Source organism: Mastigoproctus giganteus, chromosome 14 (assembly GCF_048544385.1).
Source record: "Mastigoproctus giganteus isolate SK-2022 chromosome 14, ASM4854438v1, whole genome shotgun sequence".
In the NCBI taxonomy this organism is placed as follows: domain Eukaryota; kingdom Metazoa; phylum Arthropoda; class Arachnida; order Uropygi; family Thelyphonidae; genus Mastigoproctus; species Mastigoproctus giganteus.
In genome coordinates this window covers 124,102,660-124,118,251 of record NC_143588.1, presented here as the reverse complement: position 1 = coordinate 124,118,251, position 15,592 = coordinate 124,102,660, and the positions used below count along the sequence as shown (strand labels likewise).

At 39.8% G+C, this 15,592-nt stretch overlaps 1 protein-coding gene across 1 annotated transcript in view; it reads right to left on the bottom strand.

The window, feature by feature from the left end:
• Positions 1–15,592, bottom strand: part of LOC150075707 (calcineurin-binding protein cabin-1-like) — a 1,104,404-nt gene that overhangs the window by 92,891 nt on the left and 995,921 nt on the right. Inside the window, exon 41 of the mRNA XM_090388624.1 lies at positions 4,112–4,355. Coding sequence (XP_090244750.1) covers positions 4,112–4,355 — 244 coding nt within the window. The remainder of the gene's footprint in view (positions 1–4,111; positions 4,356–15,592) is intronic.

The window sequence follows — 15,592 nt, the reverse complement described above, 5'->3', positions numbered from 1 at the left end:
GCGTAATGATTCTGATGAGTTCAACGAACAGCTGTACAGAGAAATACAGTGGGTCAGATACAGTCACTTTCCAGATACAGACTGGAATATCGGAACTTGTGGGTTGTTCACTTACACACTAGCAAGACTTGTGGATTTATTGGATAATAATTTTCTACAGCAGCATGTTTGCGAGGCAACCAGGGGATTGTCTTGATCTGATTATCAAGAGTGATTTGTCATGTAGTAAGAATCTGCAGATAAAGGAACCACTTAGTGGCGGTGATCACAGTGCACTAATGTGTGATTTATTCAAAGATGTAGCTACCATCAGGGGTAGAGTGAGTGGTTTATGCTTTCATAAAGTGACTACAGTGGTCTCAGAGATTTTTTAAATTCTACAGAGTGGGACCAACTGATGATGTTACCAACAGCAAATTCTAAATGAGAAGCATTCAAGGAATTATTATTATTATTACTAGCCATATAGTGCCTGAGGAAGCCTAAAAAAAAATTTCCGAATTACCTTGGGGGGGGGGGAGAGAAGTAGAAGGGAATCACCAAGAAAGAGAAGAATGATGATATCCAGCTCAGGACCCTGGGTGTGCTAAGCCCATACCAGATGTGAGCTCCTGGGGTTACTTTAACCTTGGACGCTATCAGGCTTTTCATATCAACTAAGAAATACTGTTCAAAGTTTAGGCCTAAATGGATGTCAGATGAACTAATGAGACACATTGCAGAGAAAACAAATGCACCAAAAGCTGTCGAAGTTCGCAAATGATAATAAAGGTTGGAAGGATTTTTAATGACAGTAAGGGCAGTGTGTTACTGCAACAGGATCTAGAAAATTTGGGAGATGGGGGTGAGAAGTGACAACTGAAGTTTAACATTGACAAATGCAAAATACTGCATATGGGTAGAAGTAAGCCCAAAGGAACATACCAACTGTGTGGTACTACACTTAGGGTTGTAGAAAATGAAAAAGACCTGGTAGTAACTGTGCAGTCAGATATGAAGTTTTCTGAACAATGCAGACAGGCTGCAAGAGCAGGTCATGGGGTTTTGTCAATGATATACAAGAATTTTGCTAGCAGGAAAAATGAGGTGATTGTCCCTCTGTATAAGGCAATGGTCAGGTCAGGCCACACCTTGAACACTGTGTACAGGTCTGGAGGCCTCATTTTAGGAAGGATGTAGATTTGCTGGAGTGTGTACAGAGAAGGGCAACAAGACTGGTGGGGGAATGAAGGCACCCTCTTATCAAGAGAGGCTTAAGTTCTGCAAATTGCAGCGGCTGGAGACTAGGCACCTGCGAGGTGATCTGATTGAGGTGTATAAGGCCTTGAATGGATTGAGCAGGGATTCTTCCACTTGTTCAGATTACAAACCTAAGGGGGCATAAATTCAAATTGAGGAAAGACAGTTGTAGAACAGATGTGCGGAAATTTGGCTTTAGCCAGCGGATGGTTAATTGCTGCAACAAACTTCCATCAGTAGTTGCGGAAGTTGATAGGTTAAATAAATTTAAGGAGGAACTGGACAAACATTTAGAGGGAATGCTTGTGTGAATTTTTTTCTTTTTGGCTGATGCTACATAATTAATTTAATATTACTATTGCAGCCCTAGTTTTATTACTTCCACTGTACAGAATTTTTTAAGTTATTGGAAAATGTTATTTTCCCATTCAATGTATATGGCTCTTGAAGACAACGTCAACCTTTCCTATATTAGCAACAACTCTCATCTTGTCAGCCACAGATTTTGACCTTTGTCCATTGCATTGTACTATTTTTACCCATTAAAATCTTTATAATTAAATATAATAAAATTAATAAATTTTCTGTTTATACTGCAGGACAACCACATGGTCCTCAGGGGTTCACAGAGTAAAGAACATAAAAAACAGCACCATGTTTAACAGTCATGGGCTTGAACCACCGGTCATTCAAGGTACATATACTCATGCACCCTTTAATTTGACCACTCGGCTATGGTGCCTGGCCATAATATATATCTGAATTCTCTATTCTTTGTTTTGCGAATTATTCTCCTTGTAAGTTGGAAGGAGCAGAATGGTATTAAGGGCAAGTTGCTACAATGGATAAAAGGATGCTTAAGTGGGAGTAGACAGAGGGTGGTAATCAATGGGTGCTGCTCTTCTTGGACTAATGTTATCAGTGGAGTCCCACAGGGTTCGGTGTTAGGTCCACTGTTGTTTTGTATATTTATCAATGATATTGATGAAGGTATATCAGGCTTAATGTCGAAGTTTGCAGATGATACAAAGGTTGGCAGGGTTGTTAATGACAGTAATGGCAGTGTGCTACTGCAACAGGATCTAGATAATTTGGGCAGATGGGCTAAGAAGTGGCAACTGAAGTTTAACCTTGACAAATGCAAAGTACTGCATATGGGTAGAAGTAATCCCAGAGAAACGTACCAACTGTGTTGTACTACACTTAAGGTGGTAGAAAATGAAAAAGACCTGGGAGTAATTGTGCAGGCAGATATGAAGTTTTCTGAGCAATGCAGACAAGCTGCTAGGGCAGGTCATGGGGTTTTGTCAATGATATATAGGAATTTTGCTAGCAGGGAAAAGGAGGTGATTATTCCTCTGTATAAGGCAATGGTCAGGCCACACCTTGAGTACTGCGTACAGGTCTGGAGGCCTCATTTTAGGAAGGATGTAGATTTACTTGAGCGTGTACAGAAAAGGCAACAAGACTGGTGAGAGGAATGAAGGGATCCTCTTACCAAGAGAGGCTTAAGTTCTGCAAATTGCAGTGGCTGGAGACTAGGCACCTACGTGGTGATCTGATTGAAGTGTATAAGGCCTTGAATGGGTTCAGCACGCTGAATTCTAATGGGATCCTTCCACTTGTTCAGATTACGAACCTAAGGGGGCATAAATTCAAATTAAGAAAAGCAGATGTAGAATAGATGTACGGAAATTTGCCTTTAGCCAGTGGGTGGTTAATTGCTGGAACAAACTTCCATCTGTCATTGTGGAAGTTGATAGGTTGAATAAATTTAAGGAGGAACTGGTGTGAATTTTTTTTTTTTTTTTTGGCTGATGCTGCATAAGCTCATACACTTGCTTTCTTGCATCAAATGCCACTACTACTACTACTACTACTACATTCCACAATGGTAGCAAATGCAAACCACTCTCCTACACATTTTTGATGTGTGCCAATAATGTTGACAGCGATAACACATCGTTACCAAGTAAAATCATTTCTGCTGTAAGGTCTACAGCCAATGAACACACTCTCTCTTGCTGCCTCAGTGTAGCCTGAATTCTAGGACTCACTTCTAATATCCAGTTCTTCCCTGTTTTGTCTTTAGTGCCGTTGACAAATTTTACTGCAACTTCAGTTACTGCATTTTTGCACATTCTATTTACGTATATTTTTCTTGTCCGTCACACACAAGATCCTCTTTCGTGGAATCATTATCCCCATCATAGATTATGATTTTTTGTTCTTGCTTTTTCGGTCTTTGTAGTTATTCCTAGCTTCATATATCTTTCATTTCTTCTGATAAATTCTAAAATCCTTCTGAGATTTTGCCTCCATTATTATACCACAGTCCACTATTTTTCTTGTTCTTCTTATCCTTACTTTCTTCAAATATTTTTTTTACAGCTCTCTTTTAACCGCCTTCATGATGACAATCTTTTCTTCTTTTAACAAACTTACTCTCCTGAAAACATTTGTATTCACCATAATGAAATGCTTCACCTTCTCTTTCTTACAAACCGGCATTTCTTTTTTTATTAAAAAAAAAAAAAAAACTCATGATACCATTAACATAAATAAAAAAATGCAGGAAATCTAGTGGATAAAGCTTAATACATAAAAAAGTTATACAATGAATGCCTTAAGGATAATTAATCTTTAAAAGAAGGATTTGAGAAGACCATTTTTGGGGAGCAGGATGTGGCTATTTATCTGGTGAAGCATAAAACCAAATGAGATGCAAATTCAATGAGCATGCAAAAATTTCAAACTGAATATATATTTCAACACTTTACTGCATATTAGCAGGTGATTAGCAAGGAATTGACTATGATTATATTATATAATTCTGTACCAATAATATTGAAGGATGAAGACAAAATATTACCTCTCCCATTTTGTACATGTTGTAAGCATCCTCAAGTAAGTCATTGGCCTCATCAGGGAAAATCCCTGCCTTGTGTAATGTTTGCCAAGTGCGATAAATATCAAGCAAACAGTTAATTAGACGCCAATCTTCTGGAGGAGGTTCCTCTTGGAGAAGAGAGTTCATCTGAGTACGAAGAACACTAAGGCATATGATGAATACTTCTCGAGCAAGAAAAGCTCTATCAATATCACGGAGGTATTTTCTAGATGGATAGAAGAGTTGAAATGCAATTTATAGTTAAAATTTATAATTCTGATTAAGATGTATGGCATTTGAGATATTAAGGAATTATTACTGAATTATGTATATCTACTTATTTTAGAACATGTTCAGAATATGTTACATGGATAATAATTTTATATAAGATATTCTTCAGGATTAGGAACAGATTTAGTATTAGTAGTGGCTAATGCAAGAATGCAAGCTTATATAGAATCAGCCAAAAAAAAAAAAAAAAAAAATAAATAAATAAAAAATAAATTAAAACAAATAACTGATTAATAAATTATGTCAATACAATATTCCCAATATTGCTACACTCCTCACAATCCCTCCCTGTGGGTCATTTTCAGTACACAAATCAAATAAAACTCATTATCTAATTACCTAATGAAATATAAACACAGAAAAAAAAATGCAGTGTGTCAGGGGATCACTGTGATCCTGCAGTAATGTTCAGAGACAAATATGCACATTGTTCAGTTTGAGCCCATATACATTGCAGGAGTGAGCAGAACAAAGCATAGCTCATGCTGACTTGCAATTCAGTATCAGAATGGTTAAATCTGATAGGTTAGTTGCATTATACATTGCTGTTTGAGAAGAAAAGTGAAATGTCTTGAGTGAGTTGGACTCACCCTCCCCCCCCTCAATGTCAGAATCTGAGGGAATGAGGCAATCTAGTTGTTCTATGACTAGAATATTACTGGCTTTGTCCACTGCATATGCTCTAAGGAACTACAATAGAGCGAACAAAACAATCCAAATCCAATAGACAATGGATGCATTTGGGGGGGGGGGGTCAGCATCCGTATGTCCATGGATAGTAATATGCCAGATATAGTATGTAGTAGGTTATCCAGTTCAGAGACAGAGACAAACTTGCAAAATTTGCCTCAGAAGCTTCATTTTGAAACTTAGGAAGTGGTATATGGTGATCAATTTTAGAAAATTAGAAAAGTAAAATGTATGAGACATTTGTTTCATTATTCAAAAATGAGGTTAATGTGAGTGGGTCTTTATTTGTGGCTGAAGAGTTTGAGGAGATTTTGGCACATTTGTGCATGTCTGTGGATTCAGTGTCTGGCTGTAAGTACCATGTTACAGTGATGACAGCAAAGGGATCCTCCAATCTTAAAAGATAAGCATAGGTAATATATGTGATCTATTTGCATACAAGCTAATATTACCTCCTGTTGGCAATTTGATCTGAAGCTAGAAAGCCATTGCTCAAGAGGCAGTTTATTAATTATTTATTAATGCATGAAGAGATGCATTTTTTCCTTATTATTGGTAGGTCTTGGTGTGGTAATTTAAACTTGCCACTGGCTAATTCACTGTCTGAGATGCCCATATGTTCTGGGATGCAAAAGGAGTATCTCCTTCTCCCAAGCAGAGTTAGGGTATTCAAAGAGATAGCAAAAATTAGGTAGGTGATGTTCATGGTGCTGTTCAGGGCCTAGAGTACACTTTTAGATCATAGGCCAACTGATAGGACAATGTGATGTTTTTTAATCTGCATGGCAAATGCCTTGCAGATTACCAAGCCTAGAGTTAATCCACATGGCTGTCAGCATTAAATCCCCCCTTGTTTTGTCTGGGCAGAATTGCAGACATATATGTTCTGACCTAACTCGGCACTCTTTCAGCATGGTCGTGTATTTTTTAAACAAATGATGAGGTCACATTACTTTAATATTATTAGCCCCATGAATAATAATGCTCTTTTATCCCCTTAGAAATCTGATGGTAATATTATCAGTTGTTGCTTCTGGCAAATGAGCTGGATATCATCATTCTTCTCTTTCTTGGTGATTCCCTTGTCTCTCTCTCTCTCTCTCTCTCTCTTTCTTTCTTAGGGTAACGTGGGAATTTTTCTTTGGCTAGTGCAGCACAAGCCTCAGGCTTCCTTGCACCATATAGCTAATAATAATAATAATAAATACATCCTGGTTCTGGTCCACCTATCTTTATTATAAAAACGTTACCTCTTTCCCTGATATACCCAATAAAACAAAATATTCTTGAACCAGAGAAGTATACACTTTATTACTCTGTACAGGGACCTGACCAGAGTGCAGACAGATCACGAGTTACTTGAGTCTCCCGAGGATCTCTAATTGGTTTCTAGGGAAAACATCCTTTCCTTCAGTGACTCAAATTCTTCTAGTAATGCACCCACTTTAAAATTGAGATCATGACGTTCTTACATTGGGTGCAAAGAAAAGAATCATTTCAGTTTGTCTACTAGACTCACCTGGGAATACATGCTACACAGGCTATACCAGTCAACGACTTACACACGAAATGACCACAGGTATTTCTGTTACAGGACCAACTATGTATAACATGCACCTTGCCTTTTCCAAACTAAGATTCATTTCCATTGCTTTCCATAATTCAGTTCAATGGGCAGCAGTCACAGTATATGGTAGACAAGATCTAACAGGCTACACACAACACATCTTTTGATGTTATTGTTGCTGAAGAGTCCTACTATAGCCGTACTCGCTTTAGGTTATCAACTAGTCCCACCAATAAGTCTGCTACTCACACTTCACTTCACATCACTTCAGGTGCTTTTAGCATTAGTAGAGGAATATGATGCAAGAAAGCAAGCTTATGTAGCATCAGTTAAAAAAAAAAAAACATTTCACACACCCATTCCATGAACCATAGATGGAGAGAAGTAATTTTTTTGAGGTACGAGTTTTGTTCTTGATAGTTCACATTATTGGATGATTGTTTTCTACATCAGCATGTTCGGGAGGCAACTGGAGGGAGTAATACTCTTGATTTGATTATCAGTAGTGATTCTTCATGCATTAAGAATCTGCAGGTAAATGAACCACTAGGTGGCAGTGTTCACAGTGTGCTGAAGTGGGATTTACTCAAAGAGGTAACTAGCATTAGGGGTAAAGGGAAGGGTTATTGCTTTCATAAAGGCAACTACGATGGACTGAGACAGTATTTAAATTCTATACAGTGGGACCAACTGATGATGTTACCAACAGCAAATTCAAAATGGGAAGCATTCAAAGAACTTATCTTGGACGCTACTAGGCTTTACATACCAACTAAGAAATATTGTTCAAGGTTTAGGACTAGGTGGATGTCAGATGAACTAATGAGACATATGGCAGAGAAGAAAAATGCATGGGATACATACAAATTAACACGTGACACAGAAGCCTATGATAGATACAAGTTGATCTGTAACCAAGTTACAAAGGAGGTAAGGCAGGCGAAGGCAGATTACGAGAAATCTTTGGCAAGGGATGCAAAGAAAAACAGCAAAGAGTTCTTTACTTATGTAAACTCTAGAAGGAAGGGGATGAATCAGATTGGTATACTTGATATCGATGGGTCAACTGTTGATGATCCTGCTCAGGTGCCTGACAGACTGAATGAATATTTTGCATCGACATTCACACATGAGGAATTATTCAGCGAGGGGAATGGCAGAGGTGTATTCAACTCTGGCAGTAAGCTAGAGAATCTTGTAATAACTGAGAGTAAAGTGGAGGAGAAATTGTTGAATATAAATACAATAAAGGAGGCAGCAAAGGAAGTACCCATGGACTGGAGATGTGCAAATGTGACCCCAATTCACAAAGGAGGATCAAAGGGCGACACAAGTAATTATAGACCTGTTAGTTTAACTTCTGTTCCTGGAAAATTAATGGAGGCACTGGTTAAAGAAGCACTGTAGGATCATCTAGAGACTTCAGTTATAGCTCAGACACAGCATGGTTTTGTTAAGGGGAAGTCTTGGCTGACCGATTTCATTGGATACTATGATACAGTCACAAATGAACTGGATGCAGGGAATAACTTTGATATTATATACTTGGATCTTAGAAAGGCTTTTGATACTGTTGCACATGGAAGACTGCTGCACAAATTGGAGCAGTGTGGCATTGGAGGCAAATTGCAGCTATGGATAAAGCGGTGGTTGAGGGGGAGAGGACAGAGGGTGGTAATCAATGGACACTGCTCATTGTGGACTAATGTTATTAGTGGAGTCCCTCAGGGTTCAGTATTGGGTCCATCATTGTTTTCTGTATTTATAAATGATATTGATGATGGTATATCAAGCTTAATGTCCAAGTTTGCAGACGATACGAAGGTTGGCAGGTTTGTCAAGGACACTACTGACACTATGCTACTGCAACAGGATCTGGAAAGGTTGAGCAGATGGGCTGAGAGGTGGCAAATGAAGTTTAACACTGACAAATGTTAAGTACTACATATGGGAAACAGCAACCCCAGAGCAACATATCAACTCTGTGTTACTACACTGACAGTGGTAGAGAATGAAAGGGACCTGGGGGTGGTTGTGCAGGCAGATATGAAGTTTTCTGACAGTGCAGACGGGCTGCAAGAGTAGCTCATGGTGTATTGTCGATGATATATAGGAATTTTTCTAGCAGGGATAAGAAGGTGATTATTCCCTTGTATAAGGCAATGGTCAGACTACACCTTGAGTACGGTATACAGGTCTGAAGGCCTCATTTCAAGAAGGATGTAGAGATGCTGGAATGAGTACAGAGAAGTGCAACAAGATTAGTGAATGGAACAAAGGGGTGCTCTTACGAAGAAAGGTTTTGCAAATTACAGTGTCTGGAGACTAGGCACCGGCGAGGTGATCTGATCTGATAGAGGTGTATAAAGCCTTGAATGGTTTGAGCATGCTCACTGCTGATGGGATTCTTCCTCTTGCTCAGAATAATCACCTGAGAGGGCATAAATTCAAATTGAGAAAAGACAGATGTAGGATAGACGTGAGGAAATTTGCCTTTAGCCAGCAGGTGGTTGGTTGGTGGAATAGACTTCCATCCCTTGTCGTGGAAGTTGATAGCCTAAATAAGTTTAAGGCTCAGCTGGACAGGCATTTCGAACAAACAGAGGGGTGAAATGGAAGTGGTTATTTATTTTATTTTATTTTTTTTTGGCTGATGCTGCATAAGCTTGCTTTATTGAATCAAATGCCTCTACTAATGCTAATATATTTTTGTGTTTTTGTGCATATTTCTGCATCGCTTTTCATTCTCCACCACTGTCAGTGTAGTACCGCAGAGTTGATACGTTGCTCTGGGGTTACTGTTTCCCATATGTAGTACTTTACATTTGTCAATGTTAAACTTCATTTGCCACCTCTCAGCCCATCTGTTCAACCTTTCCAGATCCTGTTGTAGCAGCACAGCATCAGTAGTGTCCTTAACAACCCTGCCAACCTTTGTATCATCTGCAAACTTGGACATTAAACTTGATATCCCACCATCAATATCATTCATAAACACCGAAAACAACAACGGACCTAACACTGAACCCTGAGGAACTCCACTAATACCATTAGTCCACGTTGAGCAGTGTCCATTGATTACCACTCTCTGTATTCTGCCACTCAACCATCCCCTTATCCATAGCAGCAATTTGCCTCCAATGCCACACTGCTCCAATTTGTGCAGCAGTCTTCCATGTGCAACAGTATCAAAAGCCTTTCTAAGATCCAAATATATAATATCAAAGTTATTCCCTGCATCCAGTTCTTTTGTGACTACATCATAGTATCCAATCAAATTGGTCAGGCAAGACCTGCCCTTAACAAAACCATGCTGCGTCTGAGCTATAACTGAATTCTTGCCTAGATGATCCTGCAGTGCTTCTTTAACCAGTGCCTCCATTAATTTACTTGGAACAGAAGTTAAACTAACAGGTCTATAATTACTTGTGTCAGCCTTTGATCGTCCTTTGTGAATTGGGGTTACATTTGCACATCTCCAGTCTATGGGTACCTCCCCTGAGTCCAAAGAAGCTCTCATAATTATGGCTAGGGTTTTGCTTACTTCCTTTGCTGCCTCCTTTAATATAACTGGATAGATCCCATCCACCCCAGGTGCCTTTTATATGTTTATCCTCAACAATCTCTCCTCAACTTTCCTCTCAGTTATTACAAAATCATGCAGCTCACTGCCAATGTTTACTTTACCTACATCATTCTCCTTCCTGAATAACACCTCATGCGTGAATGTAGATGCAAAATACTCGTTTAGATTGTTAGCCACCTGAGCAGGATCCTCAACTGTTGAACCATCAATATCCAGTGGACCAATCTGATTCATCCCTTTCCTTCTTGAACTAGAGACGGTCGTGTTCCAAGCCGCTAAGTGGATTTTTCTTATTCATTGATTTGAAATTATTGTTTTTCTAAAACTTTTGATTTAAATTTAGTAGTATAACATTATTTTGTGATTTTCTGATTAACTTGGTGTATTTATTCTTTACTCGGCCTTGTAATTGCATAAAAGTATCGGTAAAGGTTTCCACGTGTTTCAACTCCGATACCGTTCGTAAATTTCCCGCCATTGTGATACGATAGTTGTATGCCGTACTAGATAGCGTTAGTTGAACTTCGTTAGCAGTTAAATTGTACGTTTAAATAAATACATATAACGACTTAGATTACAAACGTAATATAATTAATTATATTTAACATAATTAATAACATAACATAATTAATTATAATTAATTAATAAATTAATAGAATCATGACTCAGACCAGAGCAGCAAAGCAAAAGGCTCAAGCTAATGGAAGCGCTGTGGCTCAGAGCAGAACTGAGGGGGGCAGTTGTCCTCTGACTCACAGCCTTATAAAATTCACTGTTTCAGGAGCAATCGGGTACTGGACATGATACTGCCAAGGGGGATGTCTTTGTGTGTGCGCGATGCAAGGAGTGTATCGATATCAGGCAACAACTCGGCGTTCTTGTGGGCCTATATGAGAGCTTGAAGGACAGGGTGGATGCCCTCGAAGGAACTAAATTGAGGGGCCCATCAAGCTCTCAGCTGCCCACATCAATGCCAGAGCTTGCACTTGGGCATCGCGTGACACAGAGACAACCCCCAAGGCAGAATGCGCTGGTCCCGAAGGAACTAGTAGTTGTTGGTGACTCCATTGTCAGGGAAACTGGGAACATGCTTTGTAAAAAAGATAGGTGGAACAGGACCAGGGTATGTCTGCCAGGGGCAAAGGTTGATGACGTTGTAGAGCGAATATCATCTTTTAAGGGCACAAAAGGTGATATAGTTGTACACGTTGGCACTAATAATATTAAGAGTAGGAGACCGGCAGAATTACTTAACAAGTACAGGTCACTGTTGAACAAAAGCCGAGAATTAGGGTTGAATTTGAAAGTGGCTGCAATTCTGCCCAGACACGATAGGAGGGAGTATATGATGAGAGCCTTGTCGATCAATTCGGCCCTGGAAAGATTGTGCAAGGCTCAAGGGATAGAATTTTTTTCAGCCTGGACTGTACTTGTTAACAGGAGAGATTGCTTCTACAGGGATGGGATACACTTAAATAGAAAGGGTGCAAGAATATTTGCTGATGCTATCGAGGCAGTGTTAGGTGGGTCGGAAAACTGCTAGCTTGGGGGAAGACAAAGACCAATAGATTGACAGTAGCCACTGGCAGAGGTGAAAGAGATTCTTGCACTGCTTCTATTAGAATGAGCAGAAGCCTGAAAAACAAGATGCATGGTATTTCAGAGACTGCTGGGAGCCATTGCGGTACAAGTAAACGCATGGGTTGTGTTAGGGTAGCTAAGAATAGAAACAGGTGCAGGTATACTTGCGTGTACACCAATGCTAGGAGTTTAGTAAATAAATTTGATGAATTTGAGGTATTGCTCAAAACATCAAAAGCAGATATTGTTGGGATATCAGAGACGGAATATCAGAGACAGATATAAGGGATGCAGAACTGCAATTTGGGGAATACAACGTCTACAGAAAGGATAGACAGGAGAGGAAGGGGGGAGGGGTTATGCTATTAGTTAAGAAACACATAAAAACCAAGGAAGTGAATCCAGTCTACATCGCTGGACAGTGCAGTGTTGAGTCAGTTTGGTGCGACATAAGCATTGGGAGATCAAAATTGAGAGTAGGAGTGTGCTATAGGCCTAATGACTCTGACGTGTATAATAAGGAACTGTACAGGGAAATAGAGTGGGCCAGTAAATCAGGGAGTCTTATAATGGGAGATTTTAATTTCCCAGATATTGACTGGAATTTGGGGGCTGGTTACTCACACACTAGCAGGGCTTTTGTGGATTTATTGGATGATTGTTTTCTACATCAGCATGTTCGGGAGGCAACTAGAGGGAGTAATACTCTTGATTTGATTATCAGCAGTGATTCTTCATGCATTAAGAATCTGCAGATAAATGAACCACTAGGTGGCAGTGATCACAGTGTGCTGAAGTGGGGAGTTACTGAAAGAGGTAACTACCATTAGGGGTAAAGGGAAGGGTTACTGCTTCCGTAAAGGCGACTACGATGGACTGAGACAGTATTTAAATTCTATACAGTGGGACCAACTGATGATGTTACCAACAGCAAATTCAAAATGGGAAGCATTCAAAGAACTTATCTTGGAAGCTACTAGGCTTTACATACCAACTAAGAAATATTGTTCAAGGTTTAGACCAAAATGGATGTCAGATGAACTAATGAGGCACATGGCAGAGAAGAAAAATGCATGGGATACTTACAAATTAACACATGACACAGAAGTCTATGATAGATACAAGTTGATATGCAACCAAGGTACAAAGGAGGTTAGGCAGGCGAAGGCAGATTACGAGAAATCCTTGGCAAGGGATGCAAAGAAAAACAGCAGAGAGTTCTTTACTTATGTAAACTCTAGAAGGAAGGGGATGAATCAGATTGGTCCACTTGATATTGATGGGTCAACTGTTGATGATCCTGCTCAGGTAGCTAACAAACTAAATGAATATTTTGCATCGACATTCAGCGTTGAGGAGTTATTCAGCAAGGGGAATGCCAGAGGTGTATTCAACTCTAGCAGTCAGCTACAGAATCTTGAAATAACTGGGAGTAAAGTGGAGGAGAAACTGTTGAAGATAAACACAAGAAAGGCACCCGGGGTGGATGGGATCTATCCAGTTATATTAAAGGAGGCAGCAAAGGAAGTAAGCAAACCCTTAGCCATAATTATGAGAGCTTCCTTGGACACAGGGGAGGTACCCATAGACTGGAAATGTGCAAATGTGACCCCAATTCACAAAGGAGGATCAAAGGCTGACACAAGTAATTATAGACCTGTGAGCTTAACTTCTGTTCCAGGAAAATTAATGGAGGCACTGGTTGAAGAAGCACTGCAGGATCATTTAGACAAGACTTCAGTTATAGCTCAGACACAGCATGGTTTTGTTAAGGGGAAGTCTTGCCTGACCAACTTGATTGGATACTATGATGCAGTCACAAAAGAACTGGATGCAGGGAATAACTTTGATATTATATACTTGGATCTTAGAAAGGCTTTTGATACTGTTGCACATGGAAGACTGCTACACAAATTGGAGCAGTGTGACATTGGAGGCAAATTGCTGCTATGGATAAAGGGGTGGTTGAGGGGGAGAAGACAGAGAGTGGTAATCAATGGACACTGCTCATCGTGGACTAATGTCATTAGTGGAGTCCCTCAGGGCTCAGTGTTGGGTCCATTATTGTTTTCTGTATTTATAAATGATATTGATGATGGTATATCAAGCTTAATGTCCAAGTTTGCAGATGATACAAAGGTTGGCAGGGTTGTCAAGGACACTACTGACACTATGCTGCTGCAACAGGATCTGGAAAGGTTGAGCAGATGGACTGAGAGGTGGCAAATGAAGTTTAACATTGACAAATGTAAAGTACTACACATGGGAAACAGCAACCACAGAGCAACGTATCAACTCTGTGGTACTACACTGACAGTAGTAGAGAATGAAAGGGACTTGGGGGTGATTGTGCAGGCAGATATGAAGTTCTCTGAGCAGTGCAGACGGGCTGCAAGAGTAGCTCATGGAGTATTGTCAATGATATACAGGAATTTTTGCAGCAGGGATAAGGAGGTGATTATTCCATTGTATAAGGCAATGGTCAGGCCACACCAGAGTACTGTATACAGGTCTGGAGGCCTCATTTCAAGAAGGATGTAGAGCTGCTGGAACGAGTACAGAGAAGGGCAACAAGATTAGTGAATGGAACAAAGGGGTGCTCTTACGAAGAAAGGCTTAAGTTTTGCAAATTACAGTGTCAGGAGACTAGGCACCAGCGAGGTGATCTGATAGAGGTGTATAAAGCCTTGAATGGTTTAAGCATGCTCAATGCTGATGGGATTCTTCCTCTAGCTCAGAAAAATCACCTGAGAGGGCATAAATTCAAATTGAGGAAAGACAGATGTAGGATAGACGTGCGGAAATTTGCCTTTAGCCAGCGGGTGGTTGGTTGGTGGAACAGACTGCCATCCCTTGTGGTGGAGGTTGATAGCCTAAATAAGTTTAAGGCTCAGCTGGACAGGTATTTTAAACGAACAGAGGGGTGAAGTGGAAGTGGGTTTTTTTTTTTTTTTTTTTGGCTGATGCTGCATAAGCTTGCTTTCTTGCATCAAATGCCTCTACTAATGCTAATGCTAATGCTAATTTAAATATGTAAAGAACTCTTTTCTGTTTTTCTTTGCATCCTTTTCCAAGGATTTTTCGTAGTCTGCCTTTGCCTGCCTAATCTCCTTTGTGACTTGGTTACAGACCAACTTTTATCTATCATAGGCTTCCATGTCACCCATTAATTTGTATGTATCCCATGCATTTTTCTTCTCTGCCACATGTCTCATTAGTTCATCTGACAACCATTTAGGCCTAAACCTTGAACAACATTTCTTAGTTGGTATTTAAAGCCTGGTAGCCTCCAAGATTAGTTCCTTGAATGCTTCCCATTTTGAGTTTGCTGTTGGTAACATCATCAGTTGGTCCCACTGTATAGAATTTAAATACTGTCTCAGACCATCATAGTCGCCTTTACGAAAACAAAAACCCTTCCCTTTACCTCTGATGGTAGTTACCTCCTTGAGTAAATCCCACTTCAACACACTGTGATCACTGCCACCTAGTGGTTCATTTATCTGCTGATTCTTAATGCATGATGAATCAATTACTGATAATCAGATCAAGAGTATTGCTCCCTCTTGTTGCCTCACGAACATGCTGATGTAGAAAACAATCATCCAATAAATCCACAAAAGCCTTGCTAGTGTGCGAGTGACCAACCCACAAATTCCAGTCAATATCTGGGAAATTAAAATCGCCCCATTATAAGACTCTCTGATTTACTGTCCCACTCTATTTCCCTGTACAATATCTTATTATA